Consider the following 25,238-nt stretch of genomic DNA (forward strand, 5'->3'; position numbering starts at 1 on the left):
ATTAACCCCTGTGAATAGTAGTCCTACCTGGTGTGCTTTCAGAAGGAGAGGACGGGAAGCTCAGGATCACTGCAGAATCAGATCAAGAGGACTAGTGGTTTACCAGGGACGGGCCCCAGGGGAAGTGTCCCTGTCCCAGCAGGCCACCGAAGCCAGAGCTCAGATAGTGACGACCCTCCCGACCGCCCCTTGACGTCAGGGGCCAGAGGGGCATCCACAGGGTCCCCGAGACACCCCCTCTCCGCTGTGGCTTCAGTGACCCAGGCCACACGGGAGACGCGGTTTTCCTTTAGCAGGCCTCCCCTCCGGGCTAACCTCACAGACAGAGAGAGGAGGCCTCCAACCAAGTGTCTCTCCCTCCATCTCAGGCTGAGGAGGCCCAAGCCCCCCTCCACAGAACCTAGTAAGTTGACCCACTGTTGAACCCTTCATAGCATATTGATCAGAACATACCACATCGCGCATAGACTGGCGGTTTGACGTCACATACTACTCTGTAATACGAGTGTTGTTACACTGAACCAACATTATAAACGAAGCAAAATGCCCTCCTCACCCAGTGGCATCAGTATAGAATATCGTCCGACACCAATGGATAAACAGGCGAGGAAGCGGTTTCAGCTGTATGTCTTAGTGGGGTTCAGAACCATTACATAACAGGCTGGCTAGTATCACGATACTCAATACTAAAACGATACCACAACAACAACAGAAAGAAGGCGTATTAGACAAATTCCCAGAATGGCACTTGATCCAGACAGATAAACTCAGCTACTGTTATGCAGTCAGTTTGACTTGTTATTACGAATCTAAGTACCAAACAACATAATGGTCATTTATTTGAATGGTAAATCTGCATTGATAAACCGGGTGAATCAAGATGCAGCCTAGGTCTATTCACAATACAGGTGAGTGCATATTATTGAACAGGAGTGTGTGCATTGAGCTTGTTGTAGCTGATATTATGGGGCTGCAGATGATAAACAATCCTTTCCCTTTAGGACTTATTTTATGGGCAACTGTTAGAACATATTTGATTGTACTGATCACCATTTACATAGAAGCCATATCTTTTAGCAAAGTGTGCGGTGTCTCTTTAAGAAAGAGATGAGATCATTTGTAAGGCAGAATGTGGCTTTGGAGTCTGACTTTGTGGCAATGCAAACCAGACTAGGGGCGAGGGAGACTAAGGGTGCGTTCGTAAATTCACTCTGGCTAGGGCAGATTAAAAACTGATGAATTTACAAACGCGCAACACCTGTTGAATATTATTGGTGTCAGTAAACGTTGGCAGAAAACATAACTAAATTGTATCCAGAATCCCAGTTAGTCACCAACGCTCTAGATAACAACATGAAAACAGCCTAACCAGCTCTGCTAGGACCAGTAAAATGGTCAGAATGAGGTGTTCTCTCATTTATGTCTGGAAGTAACTAGCCAGCTACAGAACACTCGGATCAACCTTTCAACTCGGCCAGAGCGTCCAGTCTACTCTGAACGCTCCCGAGATCGAAACGCTCTGAATTTACCAACAACCCAGAGCGCACTCTGACACACTGTAAGCAATTTACAGGGAAACTCCCTCTGTTGGCATGGTGCACCACCACCGTGGCGTTAGAATGGAAGGACCTAAGCTCCACCCCTATAACCAACACTAACCTTAACTTCTATGCAACTAAGCCACGCCCATAGCCACTGATTGGATCTGTGGTGAGCTGCGTCCTTAGTGAGGACCTGTCTACCAGAGACCCATGGGCTTCCTCTCTCTAGCGGAGTCTTGGCCCTTCAAATCCCCAGTGATTAGGTAGTAACGAGTACAGGAGCCTTCATAATGATGATGACATGGGGAGCTAGGGAGCCAAGAAGCGGTTGGAAGAGAGAGGAAACTCAAGCTTGGGTTTGTAATTTTCGGGAACAGGCAATATTTGCCATTCAAATATATTTTTGTCAACATGGGGCTGGGGCATCACCAGGGGAATGATGAGGACACTACATCCGATGAGGATCCTCATCTGGTCTGCATTTGTTCTCTCTTCTCCTAATGGGTCCTAGTTACAGCTTTACAAGCTCTTTGTGGTCAGAGATGTGTAGCCAGAGGCGGGCATGGGAAACCATCAGCTGTCAGCGGTGCTGAGAGATTAATGCCAGGCTCCACCGCAGAGGGGTGGCTCACTGTTTTTGAGGTGTGTGTTTGTGTGTGTGTGTGTGTGTGTGTGTGTGTGTGTGTGTGTGTGTGTGTGTGTGTGTGTGTGTGTGTGTGTGTGTGTCTTCACATGCACTCAAGGTGCTGACAAGGAAAATACCATAGTGATAACGAGAGAAGACTTGGTTATTCTCAGTCCCCTTTGTCCCTCCATGTTAATGTATCATGCATGGTGGAGGACAGAGAGGAGGCAGGGAGAGAGAGGAGGAGGCAGGCAGGGAGAGAGAGGAGGAGGCAGGCAGGGAGAGAGAGGAGGAGGCAGGGAGAGAGAGGAGGAGGCAGGCAGGGAGAGAGAGGAGGAGGCAGGCAGGGAGAGAGAGGAGGAGGCAGGCAGGGAGAGAGAGGAGGAGGCAGGCAGGGAGAGAGAGGAGGAGGCAGGCAGGGAGAGAGAGGAGGAGGCAGGCAGGGAGAGAGAGGAGGAGGCAGGCAGGGAGAGAGAGGAGGAGGCAGGCAGGGAGAGAGAGGAGGAGGAGGCAGGCAGGGAGAGAGAGGAGGAGGAGGCAGGCAGGGAGAGAGGAGGAGGAGGCAGGCAGGGAGAGAGAGGAGGAGGCAGGCAGGGAGAGAGAGGAGGAGGCAGGCAGGGAGAGAGAGAGGAGGCAGGCAGGGAGGCAGAGAGAGGAGGCAGGCAGGGAGAGAGAGAGGAGGCAGGCAGGGAGGCAGAGAGAGGAGGAGGAGGCAGAGAGAGGAGGAGGCAGGGAGAGAGAGAGAGAGAGAGAGAGAGAGCAGAGAGAGAGAGAGAGAGAGAGAGAGAGCAGGGAGAGAGAGAGAGAGGAGGCAGGCAGGGAGAGAGAGAGAGGAGGCAGGCAGGGAGAGAGAGAGAGGAGGCAGGCAGGGAGAGAGAGAGAGGAGGCAGGCAGGGAGAGAGAGAGAGGAGGCAGGCAGGGAGAGAGAGAGAGGAGGCAGGCAGGGAGAGAGAGAGAGGAGGCAGGCAGGGAGAGAGAGAGAGAGGAGGCAGGCAGGGAGAGAGAGAGAGAGGAGGCAGGCAGGGAGAGAGAGAGAGGAGGCAGGCAGGGAGAGAGAGAGAGGAGGCAGGCAGGGAGAGAGAGAGAGGAGGCAGGCAGGGAGAGAGAGAGAGGAGGCAGGCAGGGAGAGAGAGAGAGGAGGCAGGCAGGGAGAGAGAGAGAGGAGGCAGGCAGGGAGAGAGAGAGAGAGGAGGCAGGCAGGGAGAGAGAGAGAGAGGAGGCAGGCAGGGAGAGAGAGAGAGAGAGGAGGCAGGCAGGGAGAGAGAGAGAGGAGGCAGGCAGGGAGAGAGAGAGAGAGAGGAGGCAGGCAGGGAGAGAGAGAGAGAGAGGAGGCAGGCAGGGAGAGAGAGAGAGAGGAGGCAGGCAGGGAGAGAGAGAGAGAGGAGGCAGGCAGGGAGAGAGAGAGAGAGGAGGCAGGCAGGGAGAGAGAGAGAGAGGAGGCAGGCAGGGAGAGAGAGAGAGAGGAGGCAGCCAGGGAGAGAGAGAGAGAGGAGGCAGGCAGGGAGAGAGAGAGAGAGGAGGCAGGCAGGGAGAGAGAGAGAGAGGAGGCAGGCAGGGAGAGAGAGAGAGAGGAGGCAGGCAGGGAGAGAGAGAGAGAGGAGGCAGGCAGGGAGAGAGAGAGAGAGGAGGCAGGCAGGGAGAGAGAGAGAGAGGAGGCAGGCAGGGAGAGAGAGAGAGAGGAGGCAGGCAGGGAGAGAGAGAGAGAGGAGGCAGGCAGGGAGAGAGAGAGAGAGAGAGGAGGCAGGCAGGGAGAGAGAGAGGAGGCAGGCAGGGAGAGAGAGAGAGAGAGAGGAGGCAGGCAGGGAGAGAGAGAGAGAGGAGGCAGGCAGAGAGAGAGAGAGGAGGCAGGCAGGGAGAGAGAGAGAGGAGGCAGGCAGGGAGAGAGAGAGAGAGGCGGCAGGCAGGGAGAGAGAGAGAGGCGGCAGGCAGGGAGAGAGAGAGAGGCGGCAGGGAGGGAGAGAGAGAGAGGCGGCAGGGAGGGAGAGAGAGAGAGGCGGCAGGCAGGGAGAGAGAGGCGGCAGGCAGGGAGAGAGAGGCGGCAGGCAGGGAGAGAGAGGCGGCAGGCAGGGAGAGAGAGAGAGAGGAGGCAGGGAGGGAGAGAGAGGAGGCAGGCAGGCAGGGAGGGAGGGAGAGAGAGGCGGCAGGCAGGCAGGGAGAGAGAGGCGGCAGGCAGGCAGGGAGAGAGAGGCGGCAGGCAGGGAGAGAGAGGAGGCAGGCAGGGAGAGAGAGAGAGAGGAGGCAGGCAGGGAGAGAGAGAGAGAGGAGGCAGGCAGGGAGAGAGAGGAGGCAGGCAGGGAGAGAGAGAGAGAGAGAGAGGAGGCAGGGAGAGAGAGAGAGAGAGAGAGAGAGGAGGCAGGGAGAGAGAGGAGGCAGGCAGGGGGAGGGAGAGAGGAGACAGGGATAGGGAAACGGCAGGAAGTGGGAGGAGGAATATGTAGGTCCCGTGTGGATCAGTTGGTAGAGCATGGCGCTGCAACACCAGGGTTATGGGGAGGAGGGGGAGGGAGACAAGTAGTCACCCAGATTACTGTGGATAGCCAAAGCTCCCTATAAAGCCCATTAGTCCTGTGTCTGTCTACTGGCACTTGACCCACACTGACCCAATCCCCTTCCCCCCTCCACTTCCCCCTCCGACTCTGGGTCCTTCCGCTGCTACCAGGAGCTTCTAGTCTCCTTTTAATTAACCCATTGACTTTGTGTGAGCAGCTAACAGCCATCTCCAGCTATGTCCGTGGTCCTATGTCAGGACCTGTACAATGTAGGCTAATCTGTATTTATGCCAAAGGTATTGGTGAACAACAGGATGTAGGCTTATATTGCGTACTTCATCATAACCAATGTGATATATTAAAAGGGGAGGTGCTTTTAAATACGTGATTATTCTTAAAAAACAGATGATGCTATTTTCACACTGTCTTAATATCACTGAAATTATGATAATTATGATAATGCCCTTTTTGTGTACGAGATGTTAGAAAACAATGCCTTGAATTTCAGCTTGTTCTGGTGGGATGGAACTTTTGGCCCACATCATGACATCACAATGTGATCTGTTTATAATAGTCCAATGACTGTTCATCTGGGTAAGGGGGTGGGCTCTAGACCATCCTATCAGCCAATCAGGGCTATGTAAATATCTTCACATTTGTTTCCTAACGCCCACATGATCAGAAGGAGTGTTTGAAGGGCGAAAGGAGGCTCAGGGAAATGCACTCAGTTCCTGATGTTTGGTATACTCAGTGTAAATGATAAAACAAATCTATTTTCATTAAATTAACAGAGAGTGATTTATTAGACATACAATGATTTACAAATAAAATTACAAAGACTGCTTGGGGGCTTTAAAAATAATGGTAATGGCTATGATAATGGCTAATCATTCATCAAAGTAGTCATCTTGAATACAAATAGATACCACTCCAATCCTCTTAAGTCCTTCACTGACTGTTACAGCAACTGACACACTCATTAACACACTGACTTGAAAGTGACAGTCTCAGTAGGTGGTAGAGCACAGAAAGGAGCTCCTGCTCTCAACTTCAGTGACAGTCTCAGTAGGTGGTAGAGCACAGAAAGGAGCTCCTGCTCTCAACATCAGTGACAGTCTCAGTAGGTGGTAGAGCACAGAAAGGAGCTTCTGCTCTCAACTTCAGTGACAGTCTCAGTAGGTGGTAGAGCACAGAAAGGAGCTCCTGCTCTCAACATCAGTGACAGTCTTAGTAGGTGGTAGAGCACAGAAAGGAGCTCCTGCTCTCAACTTCAGTGACAGTCTCAGTAGGTGGTAGAGCACAGAAAGGAGCTCCTGCTCTCAACTTCAGTGACAGTCTCAGTAGGTGGTAGAGCACAGAAAGGAGCTCCTGCTCTCAACTTCAGTGACAGTCTCAGTAGGTGGTAGAGCACAGAAAGGAGCTCCTGCTCTCAACTTCAGTGACAGTCTCAGTAGGTGGTAGAGCACAGAAAGGAGCTCCTGCTCTCAACTTCAGTGACGAGTCAGTGTGCCAGCAGCTCCTTCGTGAAGCCACCCCAATGACACACTAACTAACGGTGTCAGTGTCACTTCAAGGTGCCAGTCCCAATAGGTGGCACCATAGATATAGAACAGTTATTGGTGGTACAGCAGGACAAGGTGCTCCAGTTCTGGCTAGCTCAGCGCTGAGCGTCACACTCCAGATTACTCCCTGGCAAGCTTATTACCCTGGGCCCACCAACCCCAGCCTTGGCATGGACCAGCCTCCGTGTGTGTAGGCACCTTACTATATACAGTACAATCCCCTCACCTGCAGACTGGTGTATACACATGTCTCTCTCTGTCTCTCTCTCTCTTTCTCTTTCTCCTCTTTCTCTCTCTTCCCTCATTTTGAAAGAAAGGCTAGTATATTCTGGGTGTTGCTACCTTCCGCTTATCATTTAAGGCCAACTTTTTTACACCCAGCTGCTGCAACAGAGCGCTGGCCTGTAATATTATTAGTTCCCGTTGTTTGTATAACGACAGTGTATAATCCCCATACTAAGTTGAGTGTCTCTGTATGTCAGTTGTGCTGTCCAGTGAGGATGAGGAGGACATGGATGATGAAGAAGAGTGCCCCAGGCTGAAGACCCCACAACAGAGCCCCAGGCAAGGCCAACCCACCCCAGAGGAACATGTACTCAAACAGGTAAGGAGGGATGGGAGGGGGCATGTGTCTCTAATGATCATGGTACATCATCACATGTCAGAGGCCTATTCACTTTAAGTGAGTAGAATTCTAATGATATGGTTCTAATTCTATGGTTGCCTGGACAAATAACATATTGTCTGGTTTGAAAAATATTAGAGCATTTGACAATCAGAGAACATCAAATCAAGACGGACATTTTTATATGCAGTACTCAGAGAAGACAGTGCTCAGAGAAGCCAGCTATTTCAGACTTGGATTGAGAGGTCAGACTTGGAGAAGGCAACATTGTAGCCAATATCACGAATGAGGTGAGGTTTGCCAGCTCTTGTCAGCTAACTGCCTGTCTGTAACACATGTAGAGGTTCAGCTAGCTAGCACACAGTGGGGATTGGGAATGTGTAATAAAAGAAACCAGGCTGGTGCTGTGAGATAATTAGTAGTAGAAAGCCTCCCCAGTGGATGTTTTAGAAGAAGCCGGTAACTCTGGTTAAGATCCAACATGTTTGTTATTGTGTTTCGAGATGCTGTAGAGGAACAGATGTAACCCCTGTTGTTGAGCATCTTGAATAGAGCTTCCCATCTCTGTTCTAGGATTTTTATGTTGCTCAGTGCAGTGTCTCTTCTACCATTACTGTAGCTGGAGGGACCTAGCTGAAGGGCCTCCACCTTAAACTCCATCCACTGTAACTTGTTGCAACTAAAAGACAAGACATCACCAATTGAAAACATTCTAGGAAATCTTGGTCGATTTGCTTCCAGGAAGCCTTTGTTTCATGCCTGGGAAGAAATCTATTTAAGCAGTTGAGGTAAATATGAGGTGTTTTATGCAATATTGTGAATTATTTCCATGTGTGCCGGTGCCCCTGTGTTGTGATTGACAGGCTGTGGTTGGAGAGAAGGTCATTGGGTCACAGAGCGTATCGGAGCACCAACCTGGCAACACACAGCCACTGCCTCCTATCATGGAACTGTCCTTCTCTACACTGCACGCTGGGGTGGTCCGAGCACAGGCCAATGGAAACCTGGTGGTAAGACACTTTGGCTAGTGGTGTGTGTAGGTCACTCTATCTTTGTGTACATGTAACGGATGTGAAATGGCTAGTACCCGCTAACTAGCTAGCCATTTCACATCCGTTACATACACATAGGCGTGTGGTTGTACTCCACATTTGAAATTAGCTGAGCATAATACCTGTGCGTTCCAAATGTGTGTCTCAGTTGAAGCCTTTATGAATGGAAGACAAAAACAACCAGGTTCTTTCCCCACTGTCCTGATTTCACATCCATATTTACCAAGCTTCTTTCTCTCTTTCTTTCCATGCTCTCTTCCAGATAGCTTCCCCCTTAATGTGATTGGCCCATCACTAGTTTTTGTTCCTGGTTTATATTTTAATAAAGGACATGTGTTGTCCAACGTCTTAATGGGCCAGTGCTCACGAAATAGGACTTACATATTACACTGATGGGACGGATGGAGAGAGCTGTAATAAAATAGAAGATCAAATATGTGTCGCTACTTTGAACACTTCGAACACAACCTTGACTGGCAGTCTCATGAACCCACATGCCAGTCTCTTGCTGGAACAATAACATGATAAGCAACTCAAGACCATAACTGGCAAAACATCGGCAGTTTATCACCAGGTGTTCTACAAACTCCCATCAAGTCCATTCAAGGGCCATAAAATCCTTTAACAAGCAGTTAAGAAATAGTGTGGTGCTAATGACAGAGTACTGGGGTGAATGAAACCGTGGTCAGTGAGTCCGGAGCAGTTGCCTTGTGGTCAATAGATTACTGTGTCAGACTGTTGTTGTTTTCCACTGTGACATCACAACAACAGGGAAGTCCCCATTGCCTATTTTATTGATTGATTTATCTGCTTTTGTCATGTCTGGAAACGTTCCTTCTGTTGTTGAACGAGGCATTGTCTTTTTTATTGACAACCCTTTTAAACAGAATATGTATTCTTCTGTTATGATTTGTATTGTTTCCATAGCAACCATGCTAAATATGTCCAATGTGAATACCTATTTAATCCTTTCAGATCTACACAAGTGCATCTGGTCTGGGCTAGGGGATTAAGGGTCTAGGGGTTGGTCAAGACTGAGCATCAGGGTCAGGGGTCAGTCTACCCTCCTAGTATATAAACCCAACAGGATGCTTTATAATATCCCTCCACCTGTCTTCAATCTCTTCTCCTTTACCTCTTCTCTGATCAGCTATTTTATTCATCCTCTCTCTTATTACATACCGTAATGACAACATGTCAGCATTTTCCTCCTGCTAATATATTTCATCTCCCTCCTCTTTTTATAGGTAACAGATGATGGCATCACTCTACCGCTGAAAGGTAATCACTGACAGCTTGACATTGCAGCTGTGTGTGGTGGAGTATGACCTAGCCTAATGATCAGATGGGGAAAGATGATAAAAAGGTCTCGATAAGCCTCAGAGGGTGAAGTCACTGTGTGTTTTAGTCTTTACTGCAACACATGCAGGGTCCTCCCCTTCCCCAGGGGGATCATATGGGCTCCATAGCTTCCCTGAGCCACCATCTGCCACCACATAGATGATGGCCCCCTTCTCCTCTCCTCAGTTGACGTTAACGGGGCACAATGTGTCATAGATTGCGGCCTGGCGTCATAGATTGCGGCCTGGCGTCATAGATTGCGGCCTGGCGTCATAGATTGCGGCCTGGCGTCATAGATTGCGGCCTGGCGTCATAGATTGCGGCCTGGCGTCATAGATTGTGGCCTCAGTGTCTTTGTGATGAGACTTAGGTCAAGGTATTCAGATGAGGAGGACAGCGGGCAGATGAGTGGCAGTCTGTTAGTGCCATCGTGCCAACTCCTTGGCCCTCATTGTCATGCTAAACATGTTTGGCTTGACAATAAGCAAATGAGTTGGCAAGAGCACAAACAGATCTGGGACCAGGCTAGTAAAGTCAGACTGGCAAACACACTTCTGTTCTGAAATTGTAGTGCTGAAATCCATTGTCTAGGAAGGAAAGGTAGGCGGCCAGTACGATGCAAAAAACCTGTAGTTAAGGATTTACAGGTATTATATACATGTAGAAGGATCAGATCAGCCTATTCTATATTTAAGCAATAAGGCCCGAGGGGGTGTGGTATATGGCCAAAACAACTGTATACCCCGGCTAAGGGCTGTTCTTAAGCACGACGAAACGCCCAGAGGTGCCTTATTGCTATTATATACTGGTTACCAACATAATTAGAGCAGTAAAAGTAAATGTTTTGTCATACCCGTGGTATACAGTCTGATATACCACGGCTGTCAGCCAATCATCATTCAGGGCTCGACCCACCCAGTTTGTAATATTAATTATGTGTAATGATTTAATTCCAGCCTGACGTTCCCTTCGATAACCCATCTTTAATCCTTTATATAAATCTCATTACGGTTACACTTGTTATTGTCCCATGGCTTACCATGTTGTTTACTGTAGGTGAGCATGTAACGACCCTGGTCAACTGTCTGGGTCACACACTTTTGCCCCCATACACACACTTACACCTGAACACACACACACCTCTACACACTTACCTGTTTTTCTCTGGACTGGGTTAGGGTTAAGAAGCTCAGCTTAGGGTTCTATTTACGTTTGGCGACGGTTGGCCATACTGGTTTGCTCGACTTTTTCACCCCACTTGACTCCGGGTGGATCTTACTAATGTCCTAAGACGCTTATGTTGAGCAGGAGGTGGTCAGTTAGTGAGAGCATGGTGCTAGTAACTCCAGGGTCTTGGATTCTTAACCCCTGATAGTCAGTGTATTAGACAGTCTTTCTTCATTCTCCAAAATACAGTATAAGATCCTTAAATAAATTATAGAAATAGTCCAACAAAAAATACTTCCCTGTCATCTGATATCCAGTATGATCAAAACAGAATTATTACACCCCCCCCCCCCCACCCCCCCCTTCTCCAACAGATTCCAGGGTGTCATCTGAGGAGGAGGGGGGGGTGTCGGTGAGCCTGGTGGCGTCCCAGCTCAGGGGGTACGCGGTGTGGGACGGGGGTCTAGCCCAAGACGGGAGTCTCTTCCAGGGTTGTCCCGGCCGAGCGGCCCCCTCCCTGCTCTTCCTCTGGGTGTCTGAGGCCCAGGCCAACTTGGTGCAGACAGAGCTATCAGCCCTCCACCCTGTTACACTGCCTGGTAAGACTACTGTACCAACTGGGAGAATTAAGACAGAGAAATTCATTACAGTGTTAGTCGAGACTTGAGAGTCCATGTTAACTTTAAAAGAGCTCACTTGAAAAAGAGACATCAATCTCAATGTGACTTCCCTGGTTAAATGAGGATAAATGCATCTATAGTAATATGAATAGTGGCTCAACATATTTTCACCAGATGCAGAGAATTTGATGCTAAATTGGGACTAGTGTTCCGTCCGATCCAGAGGTGGATTAATTGAGTTCAAGGTTCAATCAAGCTGTGAAGGTCAACAGGGAAACAAACTTCCCAAGATTCTGCCTCCAAAACCTAAATAAAGACAAGGAGGGAAGAAGTGGTGCGTTGTCCTTAATGTGGCCCAGTTACTGAGTAGTAGTGGGCGGATCACAATGCAGCACACCGTCATGATTCAACCTCATGTTCTCCAGGAAAGAAAGTCATCACCTGCCAACGTGTATAACTGTGTGTGTCTCTGTGTGTATCTGTCCGTGTGTTAATGTGTGTGTGTTCCCTCCTATTGTGGATATATAGGTCAGGCCTGTCCATTCCTCCTCCTGGTCCTAAGAGAACAGCTGGGTGATCTGCAGGCTGCTCTGCTAGCCTCCATGCTGGATGTAGAGGCATTCCGTCAGGGCCGCTCCTACGACCTGAAGAGCCCTCTGTCCTGGGCAGACGGCCTGGCACTGATACACAGCTGTCCCCAGGACGCCCACCTGCTCACCCTGCTGGGGCAGAGCCTGGTGGCAGACCCCGGCCTGGGGGCAGCAAAGGTCAGTATAGTCACTCAGGAGCTCAGAACTGTGTGAATATGTCTGTGTGTCTATGTGCTTGGCAGCGTGTATATACCTCTGTGCTCTTTCGTCACCTGTCCCCCAACTCTCCATCCTTCTGCCTTAAGATGCAGAGGTATACATTGATAAACCTGTTATAATAATGTCTGTGTTATTCAATCCACTGTGAGGTCTGGGTGCTCAACATAACAGCAGGTTCTATGAAGGCCAGTTAGTGGTGCCAGCTAGAAGAAGTGGCCCTGTCAGCACGCACGCACACACACACACACACACACAGTGTGAGTGGCCCCTGACTTAGTTTTGATGAAGTGACAGTGTCCAGTGAGGGGAGGGATGGGGAAATTGGAGGGATGGAGATTGGGAGATTGATGGATGGAGATATAGAGATGGGGAGACTGAGGGGTGGAGATGGAGAGACTGAGGGGTGGAGATGGAGAGACTGAGGGGTGGAGATGGAGAGACTGAGGGGTGGAGATGGAGAGACTGAGGGGTGGAGATGGGGAGACTGAGGGGTGGAGATGGGGAGACTGAGGGGTGGAGATGGGGAGACTGAGGGGTGGAGATGGGGAGACTGAGGGGTGGAGATGGGGAGACTGAGGGGTGGAGATGGGGAGACTGAGGGGTAGAGATGGGGAGATGGTGAGACTGATTGGTGGAGATTCGAGGTCGACAAATGAATCGGAATGGGCGATTAATTAGGGCCGATTTCCAGTTATCATAACAATTGGTAATCGGCATTTTTGGACACCGATTATGGCCGATTACTTTGCGCTCCACGAGGAGACTGTGTGGCAGGCTGACAACCTGTTATGCAAGTAGGAGCCAAGGTAAGGTGCTAGCTATATTAAACGTATCTTATAAAAAACAATCAATCATAACATAATCACTAGTTAACTACACATGGTTGATATTACTAGTTTATCTAGCTTGTCCTGCGTTGCATATAATCGATGCGGTGCCTGTTAATTTATCATTGATTCACAGCCTACTTCGCCAAACGGGTGATTTAACAAGTGCAAACGTGAAAAAAGCACTGTCGTTGCACCAATGTGTACCTAACCATAAAAATCAATTCCCTTTCTTAAAATCAATTCACAAGTATATCTTTTTAAACCTGTATATTTAGTTAATATTGCCTGCTAAGATTAATTTATCTTAACTAGGGAAATTGTGTCACTTCTCTTGCGTTCTGTGCAAGCAGAGTCATGGTATATGCAGCAGTTTGGGCCACCTGGCTCGTTGCGAACTGTGTGAAGACCATTTCTTCATAACAAAGATCGTAATTAATTTGCCAAAATTGTACATAATTATGACATAACATTGATGGTTGTGCAATGTAACAGCAATATTTAGACCTAGGGATGCCACCCGTTAGATAAAATACGGAACGGTTCTGTATTTCACTGAAAGAATAAACGTTTTGTTTTCGAAATGATAGTTTCCGGATTTGACCATATTAATGACCTAAGGCTCATATTTCTGTGTGTTTATTATATTATAATTAAGTCTATGATTTGATAGAGCAGTCTGACTGAGCGGTGGTAGGCAGCAGCAGGCTCGTAAGCATTCATTCAAACAGCACTTTCCTGCATTTGCCAGCAACTCTTCTCTGTGCTTCAAGCATTGCGCTGTTTATGACTCCAAGCCTATCAACTCCTGAGATTAGGCTGGCAATACTAAAGTACCTATTAGAACATCCAATAGTCAAAGGTATATGAAATACAAATGGAATAGAGAGAAATAGTCCTATAATAACTACAACCTAAAACGTCTTACCTGGGAATATTGAAGACTCATGTTAAAAGGAACCACCAGCTTTCATATGTTCTCATGCTCTGAGCAAGGAACTTAAACGTTAGCTTTTTTACATGGCACATATTGCACATTTTCTTTCTTCTCCAACACTTTGTTTTTGCATTATTTAAACCAAATTGAACATGTTTCATTATTTTTTTGAGACTAAATTGATTTTATTGATGTATTATATTAAGTTAAAATAAGTGTTCATTCAGTATTGTTGTAATTGTCAATTTTTTTTTGGTCCTCCAATAATCGGTATCGGCGTTGAAAAATGATAATCGGTCGACCTCTAGTGGAGATGGCTTGTTGGACAGAATTAGTGGGGGGGTGGGATCACACCCAACCAGCTGCAGAAGTGAGCTTGGTCTCTACTGCCTCACAGGTCCTAGAAGGATGGAGGAATTACACAGGCAGTTAGAAGGGATCTGGGTGGGCGAAGGTGTGTGTGTGTGTGGTGGGGATGATGAGTACGGCAGGGGTGATATGTGATTGGCGGAGAGTGTGTGTGTGTGGCGAGGGTTGTGTGTGTGTGTGGTGTGTGGTCCAGGGAGGGCCCAGGAACGTCAGGGTTTTTGGGGCCAACTGGCATAGACCAAAGTAGGCGTTAAAGACCTCGTTGGGGTCTTTATGAGCTGGCTCCCTTGACCTCATCTGTGGACGCAGCAACATGCACACATTTTGCGTACCAACTATGCAATTCTCTTTCCATGTACGCAGGTACAAGATCCGAGTTAAAAGTACGAAGAAATTAATAGGGCCCAATTTTTTTAATATATATATTTTTTACATTTTAGTAAAAAATAAATCCACTGAGTAAATCTAACATCCCGATTCTCGAGCTGCAAAACACAGACATGTACGGAGTTTGTGTCAACGGACATGGAGATTAATACATAATTATTCGACGCAGCTACCCCCGTGCCTGCCCCTCCTATTTGTTGTGATGCTGAGTTTGCTGACTGTCAGCTGTATGTAAACACTTGGACAAATCCCATTTCAACTCCGTGTGTTGTGGAAAGGTAAACACTAATTGTTTCAAGCTAACGTTAGCAAACATAAGATGGACATTCAGTGGGCTCTAAAGTGCCAGCAGTTCACTCGCATCTGCTAGTGAAAGAAATTAAATGCAAATACGAAAAATAACTGGTCGCATTTGTGCGATTGTGATATACTTTTAATTCTGCGTCCCATTAGTTGTATTTTCCACGCAACCTGATAGACTAACTTTAATTATGATCTACGTCACAAAAAGCATTACAAAAGTATAATAAAAAATAAATATTAACATATTGGCATTAAATGGGATGCTGTCAAGAAAGTACGTATTTCAACCTTTTATAGACTTCATTTGGTACAATTCTATAATTGCGATCAGACTTACAAACAGCGCGCGTGCGAGTTGCATCTCCAATTTGCCGCCCGCATCTGGTACTCTAAAAAGTTGGACAGAGTTGGCAGATCTGCAGCATGTCTGGCCAACACACACAGTGAGTGGCGTCATCCTCTTCCTCTCTGCTGTTCATCATCAGAGCAGACCTTGACTGTATCATCTCGGTCCCACTCATTCTCATCACTCGCCAAAACTTTGAATTTGATCACCTGAATCTGTAGAGTGATGACTTATGACTTCTGACAGGTGATTCTGTAATGTTTTTCTGTTCTGTTCTTGTTCCGATCAGGGGAGCCCCAGTCGGACCAGAGCGAACCACAGAAGCAGAGAGCCTTACTCCAGACTCAAGGGCCTGCTGCCCACCAGGTGAGGGCAGTATATCTTGCTGCCCACCAGGTGAGGACAGTATATCTTGCTGCTCACCAGTTTATTGTTATGGATGGTTTTCAATGTAGAATATACTACCTAGTATATTACTAACTATATTAGTTAGTATTAGTTGTTGCTGTTTACACATGAACTATTGGCTCTCTTCATCATCAGGTTGATCCAGTACCCACCACTCCCTTCTAAAGGAGGAATCACCGTGACAACAGAGGACCTAGACTGTCTGGACAGTGGCCAGTTCCTCAATGACGTCATCATCGACTTCTACCTTAAGTGAGTTCTAGTGATCTGCCTGTGGACCAATGTTTTTCTCCTGTCATGTGAACATCTTAGCCAGCTGGCAGACGTGTAACCAGTGATTATACAACGGGTGGGTCTAATCCTGAATGCTGATTGGTTCAAACCGCAACTAAGTACAATGAAGCAGGACTAAGGGGACTTTTCTGACCAGCATCCTATTGACAGGCTGACCACCCAAAACCTAAAACTGACCGTTATCATAACCAAACCCTAACATTAGCTTCATTTAACATATATGGAAATCAGCCACGTCCCCATAGTTTAGCTCAGCCACACAGCATGTGACAGTACAGCAAAACCTCAGCATCTTCCTGTCCCCTCAGGTATCTTCTCCTGGAGCGGGCCCCGGGGCCCCTGGCAGAGAGATGTCATGTCTTCAGCAGCTTCTTCTACAAGCAGCTGACCCGCCGGGACACGTCCCTGGAGGAGGAGGCTGCCATCCCGTAAGGAGATCAGCACTCGGCGTCTTTTAACAGCTTAGTGGGCGGCTCGGCCGCGCGTCACCTGGCGCCCCGCGGGGGGCTCATGTTTGGTCTTAGGCTCCTGGCGGCGTGCTCTACGTGTGCTGGTGGCTTAGTCACATGCTAACAATGTTAATGATGGTATTGACAGAGAAGATAAGGAGCATTTTACTCTTGTTAAGAGTATTGTTAAGAGATATTCTTCCTGGATTGTGATGGAAGGAGTAGTATGCGTTGCTGTGAAGTGTTTCCCCTCTCCTTCCTCTCAGGGCCAGGGACAGGAGGCACCAGAGGGTGAGGACGTGGACCCGCCATGTTGACATCTTCAACAAGGACTACCTGTTTGTGCCTGTCAATCACAAGTGAGTGAGAATCATAGACACTCATGCACTCACACACACAACTCTCTCACAAACACATCGTGCGCGCACACACACACATACACACACACACACAGTCACACAGAGAGAGGGTAGAGCCAAGACTTGGACCATTAATGACACCATTTCTGTCGACCTCGCAAAGCAGAACAGAATACTTCTACTCTACAGAATACACTACTCTATACTATACTACACTGTCTTACCCTGCCCTACACTGCACTGCCCTACACTGCCTTACCCTACACTATACTACACTATCCTACGCTACTCTACACCACTACTCTACACTACATTACTCTACACTACACTGCTCTACACTACTCTACTGTACACTACATTACTCTATTTTACACTACACTACACAACACTACACTACTCTACTGCATACTACATTACTCTATACTACACTGCTCTACACTACACTACACTACTCTACACTACACTACTCTACACTACACTGCTCTACACTACACTGCTGTACACTACATTACTCTACACTACACTGCTGTACACTACATTACTCTATCCTACTCTACTGTACACTGCATTACTCTACACTGCACTGCTCTACTGTACACTACATTACTCTACACTGCTCTACTGTACACTACTCTACTGTACACTACACTACTCTACACTGCTCTACTGTACACTACTCTACTGTACACTACACTACTCTACACTGCTCTACTGTACACTACACTACTCTACACTGCTCTACTGTACACTACACTACTCTACACTACTCTACTGTACACTACACTGCTCTACACTGCTCTACTGTACACTACACTGCTCTACTGTACACTACACTACTCTACACTGCTCTACTGTACACTACACTACTCTACACTGCTCTACTGTACACTACACTACTCTACACTACTCTACACTGCTCTACTGTACACTACACTACTCTACACTGCTCTACTGTACACTACACTACTCTACACTGCTCTACTGTACACTACACTACTCTACACTGCTCTACACTACACTACTCTACATTGCTCTACACTACACTACACTGCTCTACACTACACTACACTACTCTACTGTACACTACATTACTCTACACTACACTACACTACACTACTCTACTGTACACTACACTACTGTACACTACACTACACTACACTGCTCTACATTACTCTACACTACTCTACTGTACACTACATTACTCTACACTACTCTATACTACACTACACTGCTCTACATTACTCTACACTACATTACTCTACACTACTCTATACTACACTACACTGCTCTACATTACTCTACACTACTCTACTGTACACCGCATTACTCTACACTACTCTACATTACTCTACACTACTCTACTGTACACTACATTACTCTACACTACTCTATACTACACTACACTGCTCTACATTACTCTACATTACTCTACACTACTCTACATTACTCTGCACTACTCTATACTACACTACACTACTCTATACTACACTACTGTACTCTGCTGTACACTATATGTCACGCCTGACAGAGACGGGGCCAGCTGTGCGTACCTTCATTCATATGGCTGTGGAATGATGGCGGTCTGGATGGAGTGCTGCACAGCGTCACGTTCCCTGTTCCCTTTAGGACCACAGTAGAAGGGTTTTAGTCTAGATACTGTACCTTTGTCAACACGGTCTTCTGTCCCCGGCACAATGATTTAGAGCCCTGCTCAGTCCGTGGAGGGAGGCTCTAGCAATGCCAAGTGCTGTAGGTTCAATTCCACCCATAGGGAAATGTATGCAGGCATGACACTTAGTTGCTTTGGATGTCAGTGTCTGCTAAATGGCATATATTATGATATACAACTGCAGACCTACTGTACATATCTTAATGGGTTTTCAGTATAAAAGCATCAATGACAATACCTCCCGACTGACGTGTAGCTGGAAAATGGGCTAAGCTCCAGATACGGATTTATATTCTGACACGGTATCTTCCAGGGTGTTCCTATACAAGAGAATCAGGTCAGGCTAGGACGGGGGACACAGCCAGGCTAGGACGGGGGACACAGCCAGGCTAGGACGGGGGACACAGCCAGGCTAGGACGGGGGACACAGGCAGACTAGGACGGGGGACACAGGCAGACTAGGACGGGGGACACAGGCAGACTAGGACGGGGGACACAGGCAGACTAGGACGGGGGACACAGGCAGACTAGGACGGGGGACACAGGCAGACTAGGACGGGGGACACAGGCAGACTAGGACGGGGGACACAGGCAGGCTAGGACGGGGGACACAGGCAGGCTAGGACGGGGGACACAGGCAGGCTAGGACGGTGGGACACAGGCAGGCTAGGACGGTGGGACACAGGCAGGCTAGGACGGGGGACACAGCCAGGCTAGGACGGGGGACACAGCCAGGCTAGGACGGGGGACACAGCCAGGCTAGGACGGGGGACACAGCCAGGCTAGGACGGGGGACACAGCCAGGCTAGGACGGGGGACACAGCCAGGCTAGGACGGGGGACACAGCCAGGCTAGGACGGGGGACACAGCCAGGCTAGGACGGGGGACACAGGCAGGCTAGGACGGGGGACACAGCCAGGCTAGGACGGGGGACACAGCTGTTCCCTATAGTGTCTTGTGAATGCCATTTACTCCACTAGACTGACTGGTTTCTCTCTTTACACTTTGAAACAACACATGCTGCCCATTGCTCTGTATTGCCATGATCAAATCCATCTATATATCTAGATGAGAATGTAGATACGGTAACACAGATCTCTGTTTCCCCAGTCCATTACCCGTTCTCTCCTAGGATAGGATAGGATGAACTGTAATGTCCCCGAGGGAAGGATTGTCTTAGACACACACTACTGCTGTGTACAAAATAGACACTGTACATTACACACTGTACATAATATATACCTTATACGTTACTCTTATCATACACATAGAACACTTCGCATATAGCCACGACATGATACATTGCACATTACTTTGTCTGATTCCCCAGAGCCCACTGGTACCTTGTGGTGATCTGTTTCCCTGGCCTGGAGCAGGCCCAGCATGAGGAGTGGTCCGGCCCAGCTGGAGTGGAGGCCAACGGGGGGAAGAGGAAATGCCAGCCCCAGGCTTCAACTGGGCCTTCTCCAGAGGCCAGCAACCCCAAACTGCAGAACGGAGCAGGTGCGTTGGACAGCGCCGATGCATTGTGTGTTTGTGATATTTACCTTGGCAGAATCTCACTTCTCTCACCAGGGCCCTGTAACAGTGTTTCTAATCAGCCCGGGTTGCGTCCACATGCTTTGTTTAACTTTAATGACCAAATTAACGTTGGGTTAGATCGTTTTTATTTTGCCTCAATGTTGTTGGAAGGTAGCTAGGGGGCTGTTTAGGCTGCGATGTCAGTCCCTAACTACCCGTTAAAACCCTATGTTAGGGCTTACATTGTTATATACAACTCCAGACCTCTGAGAATGATGTCTCTCTCAGAAAACTGACGATTAGGGGGTGTTCTAGCCATACCTGGATGTGATGTTTATGTTATGTGTGCATGTTCATGCGTGTGTGTAATTGAATCCCAACTGCAGATGGAATTATTTGGTTGGCCTGGTGGCTGTAGTTCAGGTCTAGCGTGCCCTCCATACCCAGCCAAGAAACACTGAGAAATGGAGCATGCACATTTGGCCATAACACAACAGAACAAAATCAAAGTAACTAAATATTTGCTGCTGGTTTTAAAAGGTGTGTGTGTGTGTGTGTGTGTGTCTGTGTGTGTGTGTACGTACTTCAGGTGGAACAGGGGGAGCCAGTGGGAAACCTATATTGAGGCCCAACAACCCACCAGTAAATATCACCCTCTTTTGTAAAACAATCAAAAATATCAGATGATTTGAGCATGTGTGCAACATTCTAAGTTACATTATCCCAATTTTGAAGGCGTGTACCCAAGATGGTTGTCAGAGGGAGACCATCATTAAGAAGTGAGTGCATTAATTGTGAATGAAGTGTCTGTACTTCCTCCATCTATAACAGTGTGTGTAATATCACGGGCTTGTCTTCTCTCTGTAGACCCTGCATTCTCATCATGGACTCCCTGAAGATCTCTTACCATGAGAGCATCTATAAGCTCTTGCGGGAGTGAGTACTCTCTCTGTGTGTGTCTGTCGCGCCTGCATTGTTTTGTGTGTGTGTGGTTCATATATGTGTGTGTACACTAGTTTCAATCTCTCCCGGCTGTCCTCTCCAGTTACCTACATGTAGAGTGGGAGGTGCGTAGAGGAACACGCAGAGACTTCACTGTGGACAGTATGAAGGCTTCCCACTGTACAGTCCCTCTACAGGACAACAGCAGCGACTGTGGCCTCTACCTCCTGCAGTACGTGGAGAGCTTTCTGCAGGTACGGCCCTCCCCCTGTAAACTCCCACGCTTAACAACAAGCTGACATCAACCATCCATTTCATTGGTATTTTTCTGACTCCACTACGCTGTCTAAAACACTTGATCTGAAATGATAACTGCCTGTTCCATGCATGACATCACACCTTAATCCAAACCTCTGGTTGGCTCACTGACTTTTTCCAGAACCCAGTGGTGCACTTTGACCTCCCCCTGCGTTTGGAGCGCTGGTTTCCACGGCAACAGGTGTGGAGGAAGAGGGAGGAGATCCGGAGCCTGGTGATGGAGCTGCACGGTCGCCAAGGCAACGGCGGGAGCAGCTGCAGGTAGCCAGGGTACCTGATCAGCAATGCACTACTACTACAATACCCCTAAACTGTGAAGGACTTTTATTTTTTAAATGTACAATACATGTAATATTTATACTATTTTTGTATTACTATTTTTTAAATAAAATGTCTCAGGATGTTTGTTTCTCACTTGTATGTAATGTGAATGTACAAAATAATAGGATTGTAAAATTGAATAAAATTGTTGATGTAATGTTTAGGTTTTATGTTACATTATAGAAGAGAGCATTTGGAATGGACATTATTACACAAGGATATGAGTGAGCACACACATCTAGTTTGCTGAGCAGAAGCGTAACTCATGTACCCAGAACAGGTTTCTTTTTCAAATGTCCTTATGACTCACACATAAAACCACTATAAATATTAAAGTCAATATTACTCAGTTCTTCCTGTTCCGTGTGTCCGGCTGTTGTTCCTGACCATCGGTCATAAAGGACTCAATATGCACATGATTGTTAGCAGCTGCTAAACAATAGTGTTATCACTACAGACGAGTCAACATGTTGGCAGAGTTTTACTTTTGGCTCGTCATGATGTAGCTGCTTAGTTTGTAAGAAAAGCCAATGTTCCAGTGGGGAACACCGAGTAAGCTTACACAATGACCGCTTGTAATATGATGATTAGAACAGCACCTCTCCCCTCTTCTGTTTACAGGCAGAACTAAATTCCCCTCCAAGGTTGTGCTGTATGAAAGTCTAGGGACCTGACTCACTCTGTCATAAGAAACAGAAATAACATTCTCCCCACACAGTAAGGGTTTCCATTTGGGTTTCTGTTTGTTTTCATGGTGTAAACATTGATTTGTTAATGGCATGTTTATAATGATGTATTTACAATAATGTATTTATAATGTGGTATATTCCTGGATTAAAGATGCTCCCAAAGTCTACCTAGCAACGGCTGGACAGAACTCTTCTGTCACCATCACAATATTGTAGAGCGAGAATCCCAGATATGACCTTTTAAGTTATTGTGTGTTTTTCACACGGACACAGTTAATAGGTTTTTCAGTTTGGGTCGTTAACACTAAGTCTGATAGGATATGTGCTTAACCATATGTACTTAATTGGGTTAAGTTGGTAGAATGAGCGTTTTTGGATAATTGGAGTCTTTGGTGCAGCCTCACAGCATGTGGGCCCCAGACAGAGCCCTCTTAGACAGGACAGAGCCCTCCTCCACCCCTACTGGTGTTGGAAGGGTTAAGGTCACCCCCCCACACCTCCCAAATGAGTGGGGCTACCCTTTTCCTATTCGCCCCATCCAAATCTCTACCCCATTGATTTAGCCACTGTCAGAAAATGGCCCCACTACTACAGTATAAAAACTAGTGTTTATCAATTCTTCCATATTGTTATCCTAATACTATAATTATGTTGGCTTTAATTCTGTCTTATAGTTCAGTTAAAGCCGTATAGTCAAATGCAGTAGCCGGTTTGAAGGTTTAAATTGTGCTGTTAAGGTAGCCACTGGTTCGCTATGGATGGGCTTTACGGCTGGGTTCAAGGGTTCCATAGAATGAGCCAAGGACATCCATACTGCTTAACTCGTCTTACACCTTCCAGCCTACAACTACTAATGCATTGGTTTAGGGTCTGGAGATCAGGTCTGAGATCAATGTCCTTCCAATAGATCGGTCCAGAGAGTCAACAGGTAGTCTGGAGACGTGTTTTATACAGAACCGTGTTAAAGCAGTTTGAAGTTAGTTTTGTTTTTATTTACACATAGTTAAACTCATTTAAATGGGCTAACATCAAATCTACTTTGTAATGACAATAAAGAAACTCCAAGTGACCGAGTGAAAGTCTTCATTGTGAACAATAATTTTTAACTGGCATGTTTAGATGAAAACACAATGACGTGTTGGACAAAAGAACCATGTATCTTCTCAGCAGGTTGCCAAGGTCAAAGGTTATTAGGTTACTGTAGAAGACGTTTGACCTCAGATATCTCTGAAAGGGGGGTGGTCATCTGCTGCTGTTATTTTCACAGAGGTCAGGATGTCGGGGGGTGCGACCATGTGGGGCGAACAGCCGGGAACCTACCAACCATGTCAACAAAGACGGGAAACACCGAGCATATGGGACCTCTGATAGGAAGAGGATTTGGGGACTGAGGAGCTCTGCTGTTGGCTCTGGCCTTCATTCATTTGGCCGGCGTCCTAAATGGCACCCTATTCCCTATGCAGTGCACTACTCTTGACCAGAGCCCTATGTGCCCTGGTCAAAACTAGTGCACTATCAAGGGAATAGGATGCCATTTAGAACACATGCCTGGAGGGCGTCTGCTGAAATGCGTTGGTTGAGGGAGAGGTTCATCCCCAGGTAATTAGCAGGGTCCCTGCTGGGGCCAAGCAGGATTACAGGTCATTGCCTGTATAAGAATGCTACTCATTTCATTAGATGGTGGGTCAGTGGGGGTCGCTTGCTGAAAGGAAGTGTTTATTAAGAGGATGTTGTACAGTAAATTGTAGCCTATGTTTAAAAGAATAGAAGCACAATTTAACTGTTTAATTTTCAAATGACTTGTGGCGCCTTGTCGGCATCAATGACGTTCATTTGATTGATAAGTATTCATTTGACTTGAGCTGCTGTTATTTAGTATTAATGACAGCATTGTTATGATAAGCATGCCTCACACTCAACTGTGTCCTTGCTTACTGTGGGTCACCATAGTTACAGACTGAAGGGAATGGAGGTTGGGTCTGTGGCCAAAAGCCACTGAGGTAGGATTGGGCGCATTTCCTTTAATCACTGTTGACGTGTAGTAGTCCAGTTCTCTGGGCTTGGCCTTGTCTGTCTGCTTGCGTTCCAAATGGCACCCTATTCCCTATATAGTACACTACTTTTGACCAGAGCACTATATAGGGAATAGGGTGCCATTTGGGATGCATTCTCTGTCTTGTAGACAGTAGGTTAGGCCATGATGAGGTAACTGTGCTCCACTAGGAGCCACAGGAAAGCTAATCTGAGCTGGACTGCTGGATTAGACAGATTTAGCTAGTTCTTTGGACACGATGGCTCTCTAGAGCCCCCCTCCCCCTTCTGTTCTTCTGTAGTCTCTTCATAGAAAACCAGCTTCCAATCACAGCCTTTCTGCAGGGGTCCAGACTCGTTGACCTTAGGCAACTTTATCCCTGGCTACGTTACAGTATTTGTCAAAGGCTGCTGGTAATACAGTATTCACACGGTGAGAGACACCTTTTGATTAGGTCCACCCTGTCCATTCATTATAATCTACAAGGCAAAACTGATCCTAGATCAGCACTCCAATAATACGTGCCATGGTGTGTTGTAATCCTGAATGTTTATGTTTGACTCTGTCCTTACATGTCCTTATTGGTTTCCGTTAACTCATTGACCGGTGTGAATATCTCATTGTGAGGTTAGTATTACAGGTCTAGTCAGAGGGTGTTGTTTTTCTCTGCCTTGCAGGACAGTGGTATCATCTTGATATCTGGACAAGAGCCCAGACCTAACGAAGACACTGGCCCATCTGCTGATCACATTATCCAATAAACCATGTTACCGTTGTTGATTCACCGTTGCCGTAACGTCACCGTCATCAGCTGAGTGAGTGTCCAACTGTAGTCAGGCAAGAGACTAATGTCAAGACAACGAAAAGCAACAGATTATTTAATTAGAGCATATATTCTGTGTATACTGTTTAAGTATAATTCGTTTGCTGGCTACCTACCTACCTCTGTTTTTAATTGTATTTCCTATTCCCTGATCTGTTGATATGTCACCTGACTATAATATAAAAACAACAAAGTTAGCCATTTGACACAGAGAGATCTCAACTGTACAGGTACTTGGAGAAAGCTAAGCCAATTCAAAAACAGTGAATCATTTTAACATCTGAACTGTATGGAGTTGATATTGAATTGAACCCAAACCCTATTATAGACAGCCTGAAGTTTTACTGAATCGGTGTAAATGTAACAGATGTAACTTTACGTCGTCCCCTCGCCCCGACACGGGCGCGAACCAG

General features: G+C 47.1%; 2 protein-coding genes across 7 annotated transcripts in view; one reads left to right on the forward strand and one right to left on the reverse strand.

The window, feature by feature from the left end:
• LOC129859933 (sentrin-specific protease 7-like) overlaps positions 1-23,039 on the forward strand; it is a 32,329-nt gene extending 9,290 nt beyond the window's left edge. For 3 of the 6 annotated variants that reach the window (XM_055930187.1, XM_055930186.1, XM_055930191.1), the window contains 16 exons: positions 43-403; positions 6,700-6,821; positions 7,706-7,852; positions 9,142-9,175; positions 10,777-11,001; positions 11,551-11,789; positions 15,290-15,366; positions 15,544-15,660; positions 16,011-16,130; positions 16,418-16,510; positions 19,510-19,682; positions 20,290-20,342; positions 20,436-20,479; positions 20,568-20,636; positions 20,746-20,896; positions 21,082-23,039. In XM_055930187.1, coding sequence (XP_055786162.1) covers positions 43-403; positions 6,700-6,821; positions 7,706-7,852; positions 9,142-9,175; positions 10,777-11,001; positions 11,551-11,789; positions 15,290-15,366; positions 15,544-15,660; positions 16,011-16,130; positions 16,418-16,510; positions 19,510-19,682; positions 20,290-20,342; positions 20,436-20,479; positions 20,568-20,636; positions 20,746-20,896; positions 21,082-21,225 — 2,169 coding nt within the window. In that variant the 3' untranslated portion in view covers positions 21,226-23,039. Of the gene's footprint in view, positions 1-42; positions 404-6,699; positions 6,822-7,705; positions 7,853-9,141; positions 9,176-10,776; positions 11,002-11,550; positions 11,790-15,289; positions 15,367-15,543; positions 15,661-16,010; positions 16,131-16,417; positions 16,511-19,509; positions 19,683-20,289; positions 20,343-20,435; positions 20,480-20,567; positions 20,637-20,745; positions 20,897-21,081 lie in introns of those variants that run through there. The other 3 variants (XM_055930190.1, XM_055930189.1, XM_055930192.1) reach the window with 3 other exon arrangements.
• The window catches only part of LOC129859935 (CD276 antigen homolog), a 61,750-nt gene that overhangs the window by 36,180 nt on the left and 332 nt on the right, over positions 1-25,238 (reverse strand). The gene's annotated exons all lie outside the window — the stretch shown is intronic.

This window comes from Salvelinus fontinalis, chromosome 7, assembly GCF_029448725.1.
Source record: "Salvelinus fontinalis isolate EN_2023a chromosome 7, ASM2944872v1, whole genome shotgun sequence".
NCBI classification, from domain to species: Eukaryota; Metazoa; Chordata; class Actinopteri; order Salmoniformes; family Salmonidae; genus Salvelinus; species Salvelinus fontinalis.